This window comes from Terrapene carolina, unplaced genomic scaffold (assembly GCF_002925995.2).
Source record: "Terrapene carolina triunguis isolate 2854851 unplaced genomic scaffold, T_m_triunguis-2.0 Scaffold837, whole genome shotgun sequence".
NCBI lineage: Eukaryota > Metazoa > Chordata > Testudines > Emydidae > Terrapene > Terrapene triunguis.
This window is the reverse complement of record NW_020665188.1, coordinates 144,689-159,133: the sequence shown is the minus strand read 5'-3', so window position 1 is coordinate 159,133 and position 14,445 is coordinate 144,689. Positions and strand designations below refer to the sequence as shown.

Below are 14,445 nucleotides of genomic sequence, written 5' to 3'. Positions count from 1 at the left end.
GACAAAATGCACTACCTGCCTATCAGCCCCGGGGCTGGGAAGAAAACCAGACATTGTTTGTGAAGGGGCTGCATGCGGCCTGGTCTGAACTGCTGCCTGCATGCAGAGTACACCCAGTGGAAAGACCGATGGGCGGCACAAGTCGCCACTGGCCTCTCTGAGGGTAGGATTCCCAGGCTGTTTCCGTGGGGCGGGGCTGGTACCCAGAACAGACCCCCTGTGTGCTGCCTGCTCCCCAAGTGGCAGCCTGAACTTTTTGTATCCCAGCCTGGGCAGTCTGTGTGTGCAGGCCAGAGATCAGCAGCTCTGTCCTCTGGCTCCAGTTCAGCAAAGCACTGAGGCATGTGCCTAACTCAAACCACATGAGTAGCCCTGTTGCCATCCATGGGTTTTCTCATGTGCTTAAAGCTAAACACGTGCTCAGATACCTGTACCTTGCTGAATCAGGGCCAAACATCGCGTGCCATGAATACACTGTTCTGTTCACTGTCCTCTGCCTTCCACACTGCTGGGCCTCACCACCCAGCCAGAGCCAGGTCATGGAAATCACTAGCCATTCAGATGAAAATGGCTCCTCTTCTCTCCCCCACCCCCAAAGAGACATGCCTCCCCATCTCACAGTCATGGAGCGTAAGGCCAGAAGGGATCAGCTGGTCTGATCTCCTGTACGTCACAGGCCATTGTGTTTCAACCTGAATGCCCCTGCATCGAGCCCAGCCACTTGTGTCTGACTAGCATGTCCTCCAGAAAGGCAGCGGTGCTATTTCAAGGGACTGATGTGATTTTTCCATTTGCCACATAACGACTCCGTGCTTTGATGAATGCTGTGTGGTCGCCTGATTTTGGACTCTCTGCATTACACTTCTGTCGGTGCTTGTAGCCGCCGTACGGTAGATCAGGATGTCCGGACCATTTCCTGGTGGTGTTCCTGCCATGCGGGACCTCGCCAGTTCTCCTAGCCTTGGCCTTCTCTGGAGTTCTGGGGAAGTGGACATGCCTCTGCAAGCCCAGCTCCTGGGAGCTCTGCATCTGTCCCTTCTTTGTGTCTCTGTTGTGTGCCCACAGGCCCCACCCAATCAGGGCGCTGGGCTGTGTCCGTAACCCGGGGTGTCAGTCAGTGTCTAATGCCTGACCATGCCTGTCTCTTTGCAGTGTGACGGAACGCTCCTGGACCTGAGCAGTACCTCACTGGAGGGCATCGCCGTCCTCAACATCCCCAGCATGTATGGCGGCTCCAATCTCTGGGGCGAGACCAAGAGACAGCGCAGCTATAACCGGATGAGCAAGAAAGTGCCCGAAAAGTTGCACTCCACGGTGGTCACTGATGCCAAGGAGCTCAAGTTTTGTGTCCAAGGTGAGCTGCGAACGCCATCACTCCCAGTGCATGGAGAGGCTGGGGGATGGGAGGCGGTAGGGCTCGATAAAGCATAGAGCGGGGATGACTGAACTGTGCATGTATCTCTGTAGGCGCTTTGGTCATGGCTTAAAACAGGAGAGTGAGAGAAGGTTCCCAACAATATGTTTTATGGCCGAGAGTGGTTCTTTCATGAACATTTAACTGGCCCAGAACAGAGTAAATCCACACTGCCCTCATCCCACCTCCTTCCCTTCTCTCCATGGCACCTAAAAATCTTTGTCCATTTGCCAACGCTTTGGGCATTGGAAAGCCCTGGAGATGGTCAAAAGATGGTTCCTTTGACTATCCTGACGTGGCCCTATGTATACAATGGCGTTAATACTCCTGCCTTTCTCCAACTCAAGGACCATCTCTCCCTATGTGTACAAAGGGAGCAGGTGGGTTATCCCCCCTTCCCCTGGGTGTGGGTGGGTGGTGAATAGAGTGCCCTGGGTGTGGATGGGGGCAGGACCAGCTGTGAGTGAACCTCAACCTGCATTGCCAGCCAGCCAGGGTGCTGTGGAGCAGAGCAAGTGGGGGATTGGTTAGCGATAACACAGTGGATGGTGTGGGGATTATTGGACACAGATCTCAGTTAGGTCAGCGTGAGACTCAGGGCCTGATGTCTGTGTCTGGGCTCTGTCTGAGGAGGCTGTTTGCTGATTGCACTGCACGGGGAGTAGCGGGGAGCTGTCGATGATGCCTTCTCAGGCACTGTAGGGTGACCAGGTGTCCAGTTTTTGACCAGAACACCTGGTCAAAAAGGGACCCTGGCAGCTCCGGAGAGCACCGCTGACCGGGCTGTTAAAAGTCCAGTTGTCAGTGCTGCAGGGCTAAGGCAGGCTCCCTACCTGTCCTGGCTCTGCGCTGCTCCCTGGAAGGGCCAGCAGGTCCGGCTCCTAGTTGAGGGGGCCACGGGGCTCCTCGTGCTGCCCCTGCCCTGATCACGAGCTCTGCACTCCCATTGGCCGAGAACCGCGGCCAATGGGAGCTGCGGGTGCGGTGCCTGCGGGTGGGAGCAGCACGCAGAGCCGCCTGCCGCGCCTCCACCTAGGAGCTGGACCGGCTGGCCGCTTCCAGGGCGCATTGCGAAGCCAAGACAGGCAGGGAGCCTGCCTTAGCCTCACTGCGCACTGACCAGGAGCCGCCAGAGGTAAGCCTGTGCCCCACCCCCGAGCCCCCTTCCACACCCTGAACTCCTCTGCCCCAGCCTGGAGCCCCCTCCTGCACCCCAAACCCCTCATCCCCAGCCCTACCCCAGAGCCCACATCCCCAGACAGAGGCCTCACCCCCCTGCACCCCAACCCCCTGTCCCAGTCTGGAGCCCCCTCTCACACCCAGAACCCCTCTGCCCCAGCCTGGAGCCCCCTCCTGTACCCCAAAGCCCCAGCCCTGGCCCAGAGCCCGCCCCTCCAGCCAGAGCCCTCACCCCCTCCCGCACCCCAACCACCTGCCCCAACCTGGAGCCTTCTGCACCCTGAGCCCCTCATTTCTGGCTCCACCCCGGACCCTGCACCCCCAGTTAGAGCTCTCACCCCCTCCCGCACCCCAACCCTCTGCCCCAGCCCGTGAAAGGGAGTGAGGGTGGGGGAGAGCAAGCCACCGAGAGAGCGGGAATATAGTGAGTGGGGGGCAGGGCCTCGGGGAAGGGGCGGGGCAGGAATGTGGCCTCAGGGAAGCGGGGAGGCTAGGGTGTTCGGTTTTGTGCAATTAGAAGGTTGGCAACCCTAAGGCACTGGCTGGGGCTTCCTGGCTTGTTTCCTCCTGTTGTCTGTGTGGCGGGGCGGGTGTGGGTCGGGGGCAGCAGAACTGGCCGTGGTGGGGCCCCAGGTACAGAGAGAGCTGTCATGGGGCTGGGTTACCGTGAGTTGGTGGTGAAGAGCTCGGGCCGTGCCAGCGAGCCAGGGGCCTGCGGGCATTCTGGAGCCCCTGAGCTCCGGGCTGTGGGCAGCTGCTCTCCAGAGCAGAGGGAGGTGATTATTAACATGATCAGTTGAGGCACAGGTGCAGGGTTCTTGTGGGGAGGGGAGCGCTCGAGGGGGAGGTGCAGCCTGCCGTGGGGCTGAGTCCTGGCAGCATGGGAGGGGGCAGGAGGAGAATGTGAGGTGCTGCCCAGCTCTTCAAAAGTCTGACCCCAGACGGCAAGGGCTGGGGCGTTCTTGGCAGTGCCCTGGGAGGCCAGAATTCCTCTCCCTGCTGGTGGAGTCTCGCTGAGGGATGGAGGTGGTAGCTGGTGGCTGCTGTTGCTGGAGCAGTCATTGCTGCTTCAAGGGGAAAAGCAGGGAATGAAACTGCGGAGCTCATCCTGTTACACTCCCTCGAAGGCCCTACTGCAGCATGGCCAGCTCTGGCATCTGCACGTTTCACGATAGCTGGTGGTTTTCTGCAAGCCCCAACTCCTAGAGTCAGGTGATTGTGTGAGAATCTCAGCTTGCCTTTCTAGCCCTCCTGGTTGAAAAGAAAACCTTTTGAGGGCGTGAGCTGAGGGTGACCTAGCAGCTCACAGACCAGAAGACAGAGAAACAACATTTACTGTGATTTAAACTCTCATGATTTCTAAGCCAATCTCATAATTTCTGGGCCCTGACTCAGGACTTTTGCATGCTTGGAGTTGGCACCGCTGTGGGGGACTTGGGAGGGACTTTGAAGGTGCTTGAAGGAAGCTCTGCATCCGCTATTCCCTTGACAGTGGCCTGTGAAAGCCCTGATAGGCTGCCGCGCAGTATGACTTAGACAGCCATGGGAGTGGCACAAACTGGATGGGCACTGCCCGTTGCTTAAACCTCCTTAGTCAGATAACGGGCCTGACTCCCTGTGGCCCTGGGCCTGGTGTGGCGATTTCCACCTGCGCCAGCTGTGCCCAGGGGAGATGGCTGCAGAGGTGCAGGGCAGTGAGGAATCGGGCTCAGTGTAGTCACACCAGCATGCACAGCTCCCCCCCTCTGTTTGTGGCTATGTACAGAGGGCCCAAACTAAACACTTGCTTTGCAAATCTTGTCCTCCATAGGAGGACACAGACCAAGGGCTTCAAGAGAATTATACCCTGGTCCCTCCCCATTTTAATTCCATCCTTCATCCGGACTTGGGCATAGAGATAAACCTTTTGCGGTGTGAGAGTCAGCACTAGTGACAAAGTCAAAGTAAAGGGAACCCAACAAAGAGGAGGCAAGGGTGCCATCCTGCCCCAGAGGCAAACGATGGGGAATAAACAAACACAGATTTATTAGAAAGCCCTCTGGCTGCTTGAGGGAGTGAATACAATAAACAAACAGAACCCCTTGTGTTTTTCAGCCTCCTCAAGTTTTAGTCTAGCCTCCAGTCTCCTACGAATTGGGGATTATTATATAGCACAGATTGTGTGCGTTCACTAGATATGAATTGAGTCATATGCTTAACTACTAGTCCTGCTAGCCCATAAATCCAGTGGGGATAGCTCTGCAGATTGCCGTTCAATATCTCGAAGCAAAATCTTTAAACATAGGGAGATGCCGGGGATTGTTCCTGAAGGCGACATTTAGGGCTTCTGTGGTAGGGGTCTGTGAAGTGCTTCCACGGGGCTAGGAAGACAGAGGAACTTCAGAGCCCCAATGTGCAAAGGAGAAGATGGTATAAAGGGGTGGGGGGTAAATTAACTAACCACTGGGGAGTTTGCGGGAAGAGAGAGCTGCTACAGGAGGGGTGGGTTCCATTGTAACGCAAGTAACTCCAAAGGGCATGCACAGAAAACTAGCAAGGCTTTGTGGGATTATTTTAAGTAGGAGCTGGGGGAGAGCTGCTGTGTGCCAAGGTGCAGCAGAGGCAGACAAAACCTTCTGTCGAGGTGTCAGTGAGACACAGCTATCTCTGAACTCAGTAAAGTGTAGGGTAGAAATTACAGCTGGAGCAGGGACAGGCTGAGATCAGAGAGAAAAAGCCCAGAAAGCAGTGAGGTGCCAGAGTTCAGCGTTAAATAACCTGCGTCTAGAACTAGCTGTTCCGAGAAGCAATGATGCTGAGAAACTGCTTCTGTAACTCTTGTCCCAATGTGCTCTGACCATCCATTGTTATCCATTGTTCTGGGTGATTAGACTGAGCTGCCTCTTGGAGCTCCCTCAGCACTGCACTCCATGCCGTGTTCTTCATTGGGATGCTGGTAGCATAGCCCTAGTGGCATGTTTGTACTTATGACTTGGAGCCATACGGAGTTGTGTGTGATCGAAACACCTCACGGTCTCTAATGTGTTATCTTCATACGCCCAGTAGGAAGGAGAGAGAAGTGCTCCTATTCCTTCTGTCTTATAACTAAGGCTGCACGTCTGTCACGGGGGTCCGTGACTTCTGCAGTGGCTGACTCTGGGGCTGACCGAACAGATCAGGCAGCCCTTGGGCCAGCCGCACCAGCTGCTGCTGGGGCAGTTTGGGTGTGGGAGGGGGCTCAGGACTGAGGCAGGGGGTTGGGGTGCGTGGTGGTGCTTACCACGGGGGAGCTTCCTCGAAGCGGCCGGCATGTCCCTGCAGCTCCTAGGTGGAGGGGCCAGGGGAGCTCCTCGCACTGCCCGTGCTCCCAGGCACCGCCCCCCACAGCTCCCATTGGCTGCGGTTCCTGGCCAATGGGAGCTGTGGAGCTGGAGCTCATGGTGGGGGCAGCATGGGGAGCCCTCCGGCCTTCCGTCCCGCTAGATGCTGCAGGGACACACAGAACCGGGTAGGCAGCCATGAATTTTTGTTTACTGCCCGTGAGCTGTCCATGACTTTTACTAAAAATATCCATGACTAAAACGTAGCCTTACTCATAACACAAGAACAAGGGAACGTTCAATGAGATTGAAAGGTGGGAAATACAAAATTGATCAAAAATACTTTCTTACCCAACACATTATTACCCCCTAGAACTCACTGCCATTTGATAACCTTGAAATCTAGGACTTGGTAGGATTGATAAAATGTCTCTTACTATGTGTATGTACAGCACCTAGCACAATGGGACCCTGATCTTAGTGCTACTGTAAAACAAATAATAAATAATACCAAATAATAATAAATAATAGGCAAAGAGTAACTATTAATGGAATGCATCTGTAACTTTCACTCCATGCATCCGAAGAAGTGAGGTTTTTTTACCCACAAAAGCTTATGCCCAAATAAGTCTGTTAGTCTTTAAGGTACCACCGGACTCCTTGTTGTTTTTGCGGATACAGACTAACAAGGCTACCCACTGATATTAATGGAATGATGTCAGATTGGAAGGAGGTCTCAAGTGGGGTTCCACAGGGATCTGTTCTGGGTCTGGTGTTATTTAACATCTTCATTAATGACCTGGATGTAGGAATAGAGAGCATACTGATCAAATTTGCAGATGACACAAAGTTGCAGACACTATGGAGGATAGAGATAACATTCAAAGGGATCTTGATAAATTGAAGAACTGAGCTATAGACAACAAAATGAAATTCTACAAGGACAAATGTAAGGTGCTGCACTTAGGCAAGAAAAACCAAATGCACAAATACAGAATGGGGGATAACTGGCTTGGCAGCAGTATGGCTGAGACAGATCTGGGAGTTGTGGTGGATCACCTCAACATGAGTCAGCAATGCGATGCTGTTGCAAAAAAAGCAAATGCAGTGTTGGGTTGCATTTAAAGAGGCATAGCATGCAAGTCATGGGACGTGATAGTACCGCTCTACTCAGCCCTGGTTAGGCCTCAGCTGGAGTACTGTGTCCGGTTTTGGTCACTGCTGTATAAAAAGGATGTAGAGAAACCAGAAAGGACCAAAGGTGGGTGTCAAAGATGATCAAAGGGATGGAAAGCAAGCCATAGGAGCAAAGGCTGAAGGAACTGGGTATGTTTAGTTTGAAAAAGAGGAAATTGAGGGGGGACATGATAGCGGTCTTCAAATACATGAAAAGCTGCCGTAAGAAAGATGGAGAAAAGTTATTCTCTTTTGTCACAGAGGGCAGGACAAGAGGCAGTGGGGTCAAACTACAGCACAGCAGCTTTAGATTAAATCTCAGGAAAAACTTCCTAACTGTAAGAACAGTAGGACAGTGGAACAAACTGCCTAGGGGAAGTCATGGAAGTTCCTTCACTGGAGGTTTTCAAAAGGAGGCTGAATAGCCATCTGTCTTGGATGGTTTAGACCAGTGGTGGGCAACCTGCAGCCCATCAGGCCACATGCAGCCCATCAGGGTAATCTGATTGCGGGCCATGAGACATTTTGCTGATATTGACAGTCCGCAGGCATAGCCCCCCGCAACTCCCAGTGGCCGCGGTTCACTGTTCCCACCAATGGGAGCTGCGGGAAGCGGTGGCCAGCACGTCCCTGCAGACCACCGCTTCCCGCAGCACCCATTGGCCGGGAACGGCAAACTGCGGCCACTGGGAGCTGAGGGGGGGCCATGCTTGCGGATGATCAGCATCAGCAAAATGTCTCGCTGCCCGCAATCAGATTACCTTGATGGGCCACATGTGGCCCGCGGGCCATAGGTTACCCACCACTGGTTTAGACACAGCAAATCCTGCGTCTTGGCAGGGGGTTAAACTAACTGACCCTTACGGTCCCTTCTCACCCTGTGGCGCTATGAGTCTGTGCAGTTTCGGGGACCTTCCTCGAAAGCATCTGTTACTGGCCTCTGTCCCCCAGGCTACCTGTCCGACCGCCTGCTGTGGAGAAGGATTGTGTGCTGGTGTTCCTGAGTGACCAGATTTGGTAAAGAAAATGATGTGGAATGTGTGCGGTGGAGCAGTTGCCAGGGCAGGCAGCATGATGGGATTCCATTTCAGCCACTGCCTCTCTCTGCTCACAGCCCCCCTGTGGATTCAGGGCTTGGATCTGACTGCTGAGCTTCAAGGAACTAACTGGCTGGGTTTTGGTCAAGCTGAGGGGAAGCAGAACCTGCAGAGAGATCATTGCTGTTGGTGGGTGCATACACAGCATGAACAAAATGACAGCTGTAAGCCAGGAGAGCTCAGGTTGCTCTGCCTTTCCTGTTTTTCTGCTCCCCGAGGCCCAGTTGGGACCATTGCAGCTCACTAACTGGGAGTGGAAATTGATTCAGCCCCTGCTTCTGTCTGGGGGTTGGTCTTGAACTTTCCCTGTGAAACATGGGGGAATCCTTCTCCAGCACATGGGGAGGGGCTGAGTCTCCGACAGCACCACTGCTGGCTGGGGTGAGCATTGCCTTCCTGACACCATTCGCTGGCATGAGCGCGCAGAGTCTGGATCATTTGCGTACTGCCTGGATGGCCTCCAGAGGCCTTTGACAAACATCAGTAACAAATTCGGAAGGCGCTATAGGGAACAGTGATTATTTGGCCCAGTTTCCGGGAATACAAGAAGTTTTTAAAAACTCCAGGATTGGCTGGTTGGGCTAATGAGTCCCCGACTGCCCTGCTCTCCCATGTCTCTCCCCAACAGCACTAAGTCTTGCCATTTTCATAGTCACATAGTTAGTGTGACCCTGTGCTGGAGTAAACGTGGAGCCTGCCTTTGTTCATCACTCATCCCACACCACCAGTGTGGCCCAGATGGGTTCACTTGCACCTGCAGAGTTGGTGGCTTTTCTTAATTTGACCAGGTCAGAGGCAGATGGGAACTGAGGCTTGAAACTATTGGCGTCTAATAGGGTCTTTGTTAGTGTTGTGTCATAGAAGCAGCTACTGTCTCGTTGACTGGGTGTGAGGCTGGGAGCCCCCAAGTTCTAGTTCCACCCGGCCACTGGCTTGCTCTTTGCCTTTGAGCAAGATTCTTGAATGGGTCGGTCTACCAGTGTGTGAAAGGGACAATATCCGTCCCCTAGGTCTACCTCGCAAGGGGGTTGTAAGGGTTAATTATTCACTGTTTGCAGAACACTTGGAAAATGCTCTGTAAATAAGGATTGTTCCAGGCATTGGGTCATTCAGTGAACCCTGTCTACTGACAGTCTTCTCTAACTTACTGCATTTTACAATATGAGAGCGCATTTCCTAGTCACGGTTTGAAGACCCTGCAGCAGAGCTTCCGCAGATGTAGCACTAACTCTCCAAACCACGGCAGAGCTCCTCTGTTCAAACTTCCAACCAGTCTACTTCTCATGCAGCTGCCCCTAGCTGCGGGGCAAAAGGTTCCCCCAAGCACAATTTCTTGATTGAGATTAGTGCTAGCTATGTATGAGAGAGCCCCTCCCATGCTGTGTGCACCCGGGATAAACTCTTAGGAACTATAGTCTGTATGTATCAGACTAACAACTCTGCATGGTTTGTAAGAACACGGGCTGGGGCTGTCGCTCCAAGTCACTGGCCCCAGATCTGCCCCGGGGCTGAGCCCACTGGGGCTCGGGGGTTGCTTGACAGAAAACAAAACAAACAGGGAGCCATTTCACTCTGCTTGGATGTGCCACATTTGAAAGGAACATCTGCCTTTCGGACAATAGATGAGACAATGTTATGATTGCCAGTAATCTCAAAGTGCTGTAAATAATAAAGCAAGTGCAGAGTTATTACGATGTGGCGGTCACCTGCAATAGCCTTTATGTTTCTTCCTTTTGCAGGAAGTCTCACCTCTGCTAGCTTTCATAAAGGCATTGATTGGAGAAGTGGATGAGAGCCCCTGCAGAGGTAAAGCTGAGGACCATCAATGGCTATTAGCCAGGATGGGCAGGGATGGTGTTTGCCAGAAGCTGGGAGTGGTGACCGGGGATAGATCACTCGATAATTGCCGGTTATGTTCATTCCCTCTGAAGCACCTGGCATTGGCCGCTGTCAGAAGACAGGACACTGAGCTAGATGGACCTTTGGTCTGACCCAGTATGGCTGTTCTTATGTTATGTTCTAGGTTTGTTTTCCATTATGAGCCCAATAGTGCCCTCTCCTTTATAGTCCTCAAAAGGTCCTTGTCATGAATGGGCTGTGGTGAGCGGAGGGAATTGTTTTAACTAATTGAGAAGATTCAAGGAAGCCAGTTTTGAGCCAGGGGATCCAGACAACATAGATGTTAATCATGTTTTGAAATCCCTGTAATCGTGGGGGGAAGGGCGGAGGGAGGGTGTTGGTTTTGTCAGTGCTAGTTGCAGAAGAGATTGTCTTATAAACTTCAGATTGGGGATCTCTGGAAGAGCTCGGTAATAGCTTCTGGCATGGGATGAACTGGGGAGGGAAAGGCCTATTTGGGAAGGCATCTGCTGGGGAATTAGCAGCATCACATGGCCAGTTGGCTCTGGCAGAGGGTGCCCAAATGACTGGTGGAACTCAAAGCTTATGCCAACAAAACCAGCCAGACTCTCATGTGGCCAAAGCCTTCAAGATGGAACACGATCATCAGGGCAGTTTGCCACTCAGGGTGAGCTGGAAAAAGATTGGGAAAATCCAAGCCTGACACCCCCCAGCCAGCTTCACGCCCTGCCTTTTTGCCTGACACAACGCAGCCACCAGTAGCCAGAGCACCAGAGTATGAGTCTGTGGTGCTCCATAGCTCTAAGGGGAATAGGTGTTTGTGGGAGGAAGGGCAGGGAAGCAGTGGCCCAGCATCTACCGAGATCCCCATCACTGAGCAATTCTTAATGATTTCTAGCTCCATTTGGCCCTGGACCTGCCTGTTTAGAATCATTACAAGGAGTACTTAAGAATGGCTATACTGGGTCAGATCATTGGTCCAGCTAGTCCAGTATCCTGTCTTCCAACAGTGGGTGGTGCCAGGTGCTTCAGAAGGAGTGAACAGAACAGGGCAATTATTGAGTGATCCACTCCATGTCATCCAGTCCCAGCATCTGGCAGTCAGAGGTTTAGGGACACCCAAAGCATGGGGTTGTGTCCTTGCCCATCCTGGCTAATAGCCATTGATGGACCTATCCTCCATGAATTTATCTAGTTCTTTTTTGAACCCAATTATACTTTTGGCCTACTGCCTATTAATTTCACTGGGTGACCCCCTCGTTCTTGTGTTATGTGAATGGGGTAAATAACACTTCTTTATTCAACTTTCTCCACACCAGTCATGATTTTATAGACCTCTATCATATCCCTCCTTAGTCGTCTCTTTTCCAAGCTGAACAGTCCCAGTCTTCTTAATCTCTCCTCACATGGAACCTGTTCCACACCCCTAATAATTTTTGTTGCCCTTCTCTGTACTTTTTCAAATTCTAATATATCTTTTTTGAGATGGAGCGACCAAAACTGCACACAGTGTTTCAAGGTGTAGACGTACCATGGATTTATATAGTGGTATTTTGATATTTTCTGTCTTACTATCTATCCCTTTCCTAATGGTTCCTAACAGTCTGTTCGCTTTTTTGACTGCCTTTGCACATTGAGCAGATGTTTTCAGAGAACTATCCACAATGACTCCAAGATCTCTCTCTCTTGAGTTGTAACAGCTAATTTAGACCCAATCATTTTGTATGTATAGTTGGGATTATGTTTTCCAAAGTACATTGCTTTGCATTTATCAACTTTGAATTTCATCTGCCATTTTGTTGGCCAGTCACCCAGTTTTGTGAGATCCCTTTTTTACTTTTCGCAGTCTGCATTGGACTTAACTATTTTGAGTAGTTTTGTATCATCTACAAACTTTGCCATCTCACCCTTTTTCTAGATCTTTTATGAATATATTGTTGAACAGCACTGGTCCCAGTACAGAGCCTTGGGGAACCCTGCTATATACCTATCTCCACTGTGAAAATTGACCATTTATTCCTACCCTTTGTTTCCTATCTTTAACCAATTACTGATCCATACTGCTCCATCTGTTTGTCAGAGATCTAAGGTATTTTTCTTCAATAAGCTTGTAAAATGTTGAGAATTTCTGTACCAGTAGAGGGGAGGGATTATTGAACATACAAACTTTGTTAGAGCAGTAAATGAGAGGACTTAATGCATCTGCTTGTCTAGGCCAGTCTCTGGGAATTCTATCACCTAGAATATCATACTGGATTAGATGCTCTGAGTTGTGATAAGTCTGTATTTTCTTTTAAATGTTGATTTATGGCATTGGCCTCTCAGTATCTAGATGAGTGATGCTGCAGACAGAGTGTGGTAAAATCTGTCTCGACTGAACTGTAACCATTTGTGAGTTTAAATGGCAAGCCTTCGAAGAAGAGATGGTCAAAACTCCAAATTTCTGTTTTGTGGTATATTTTGACATTTTGAAATTTGTTTTCATTCCCAAACTGGAATGCAGACAAATATTTTCAAATGTCCCTGGAAATCAAAATGCCAAAAGTAATTGCTTTGAAATTTTTCATTTTGGAATTTTGAAATTTTGTTTCCATTTTTATTTTATGTTTTTTCATTTTTATATTATTTTTATTATTTAATGACATGTCAATGGTAGTAGTGCATAACATGACATTAGCTGAGCAAGTATTTTCAATCTCTTAGCAAAATGATTCCAGGCTAACACAAGGATACTGAAAAGAGCTGCTCCACGAATTAGTACTCTAAGTGCTATCTTATTTTGTTTCAAAGTGTCAAAATATTTCATTATAACACAAACAGGAAAATACGATCTAGAGAATAAGACAAACAGTAGTAAGTAGCAGCTGCTCTTACTGATTTAAAAAAGAGAAATAGAATATTTCAACTATTATATTCTATCTTTATGACACATCAGTACTAGTTGTACAGAATATGACATAGTAGGACATGCTTTACATCAGTGGTTCTCAACCAGGGGTACGTGTATCCCGGGGGGTACTTAGAGGTCTTCCAGGGGGTACATCAACTCATCTAGATATTTACCTAGTTTTACAACAGGCTACAGAAAAAGCACTAGCGAAATCAATACAAACTAAAATTTCATACAGACAATGACTTGTTTATATTGCTATATATACTATACACTGAAATGTAAGTATAATATTTATATTCCAATCGATTTATTTTATAATTATGTGGTAAAAATGAGAAAGTAAGCAGTTTTTCAGTAATAGTGTGCTGTGGCACTTTTGTATTTTTATGTCTGATTTTGTAAGCAAATAGTTTTTAAATGAGATGAAACTTGGGGTATGCAAGTCAAATCAGACTCCTGAAAGGGGTACAGTAGTCTGGAAAGGTTGAGAGCCACTGCTTTACATGATGCAACATGTCATTATGTAAAAATAATAAAAAAAATACAAAAAGTGAAACATTCATAAAATAAAATAAAATATCAACATTTTTCTTTTAAAAAATTTCCCAAAAAATTGTTTACAAATATGTTCACAGGAAAATTCATTGAAATCGGTACAATTTCATGACAAATTTCTGTTTAGTAAAAATGCCACATTCCAACAGAAAAGTGTTTTGACAAAAAAAATCTGAGCAGTTCTACTTCTAAGTGACCTTCCCTGGGCCCTTGCAAGGTTTGAAAGTGTCAACAGGACACCTTTCACAGTTCAGTGGTACAGTGCCCTCCACTACCTTCGTAATGGAGTATTTCGTCCGGTTTGGAGTTTTTTTTTATTGAAATATTTACTTTCTATTCCTTTTCTTAATGATAGTGGAGAGACAAGGTGATGTACCTCACCCAGTGCACTAAATGCCCCAACAATAACTATGTGGGTGAAACAAATCACTTTGCTCTTGAAGGAACTCACACAGGAAAATGATAAAAGACACAAACATCACATCACCTGTGGAGGAACACTTCTCACAAAGCAATATCTGACCTGTCAGTCCTTGTCCTCAAAGGAAACCTGCACAACACCTTCAAAAGATGAGCCGGAGAGCTTAATTTCATAACTCTGCTAGACCCTAAAAATCATTGTCTTAATAAAGAGACTGGATTTATGGCTTGTTACAACAGTCTGTAACCCACTAACCTCCTTTTTTTGTTCTATGATTGGAGGGGTGTTAACTGGCCACTTCCCCTTGAATGGTCTCTTGCAATATGTGTTAATGGCTTATGCTAAACAATCTGTTCCACCTTGTATGTAGCTGTGACACTCTGCGTACCTTTCCCAGAGCTCTGCGTAGCTTAAAAGCTTGTCTCTTTCACCAACAGAAGTTGGTCCTATAAAAGATATTACCTCACCCACCTGTCTTTCTAATACCCTAATCAGGGCCGGCTCCAGGGTTTTGGCCGCCCCAAGCAGCCAAAAAAAAAAAAAAAAAAAAC

At 49.2% G+C, this 14,445-nt stretch overlaps 1 protein-coding gene across 1 annotated transcript in view; it reads left to right on the top strand.

Moving 5' to 3' along the window:
* The window catches only part of DGKG (diacylglycerol kinase gamma), a 113,997-nt gene that overhangs the window by 81,185 nt on the left and 18,367 nt on the right, over window positions 1-14,445 (top strand). Inside the window, exon 23 of the mRNA XM_026660821.2 lies at window positions 1,153-1,354. Coding sequence (XP_026516606.1) covers window positions 1,153-1,354 — 202 coding nt within the window. The remainder of the gene's footprint in view (window positions 1-1,152; window positions 1,355-14,445) is intronic.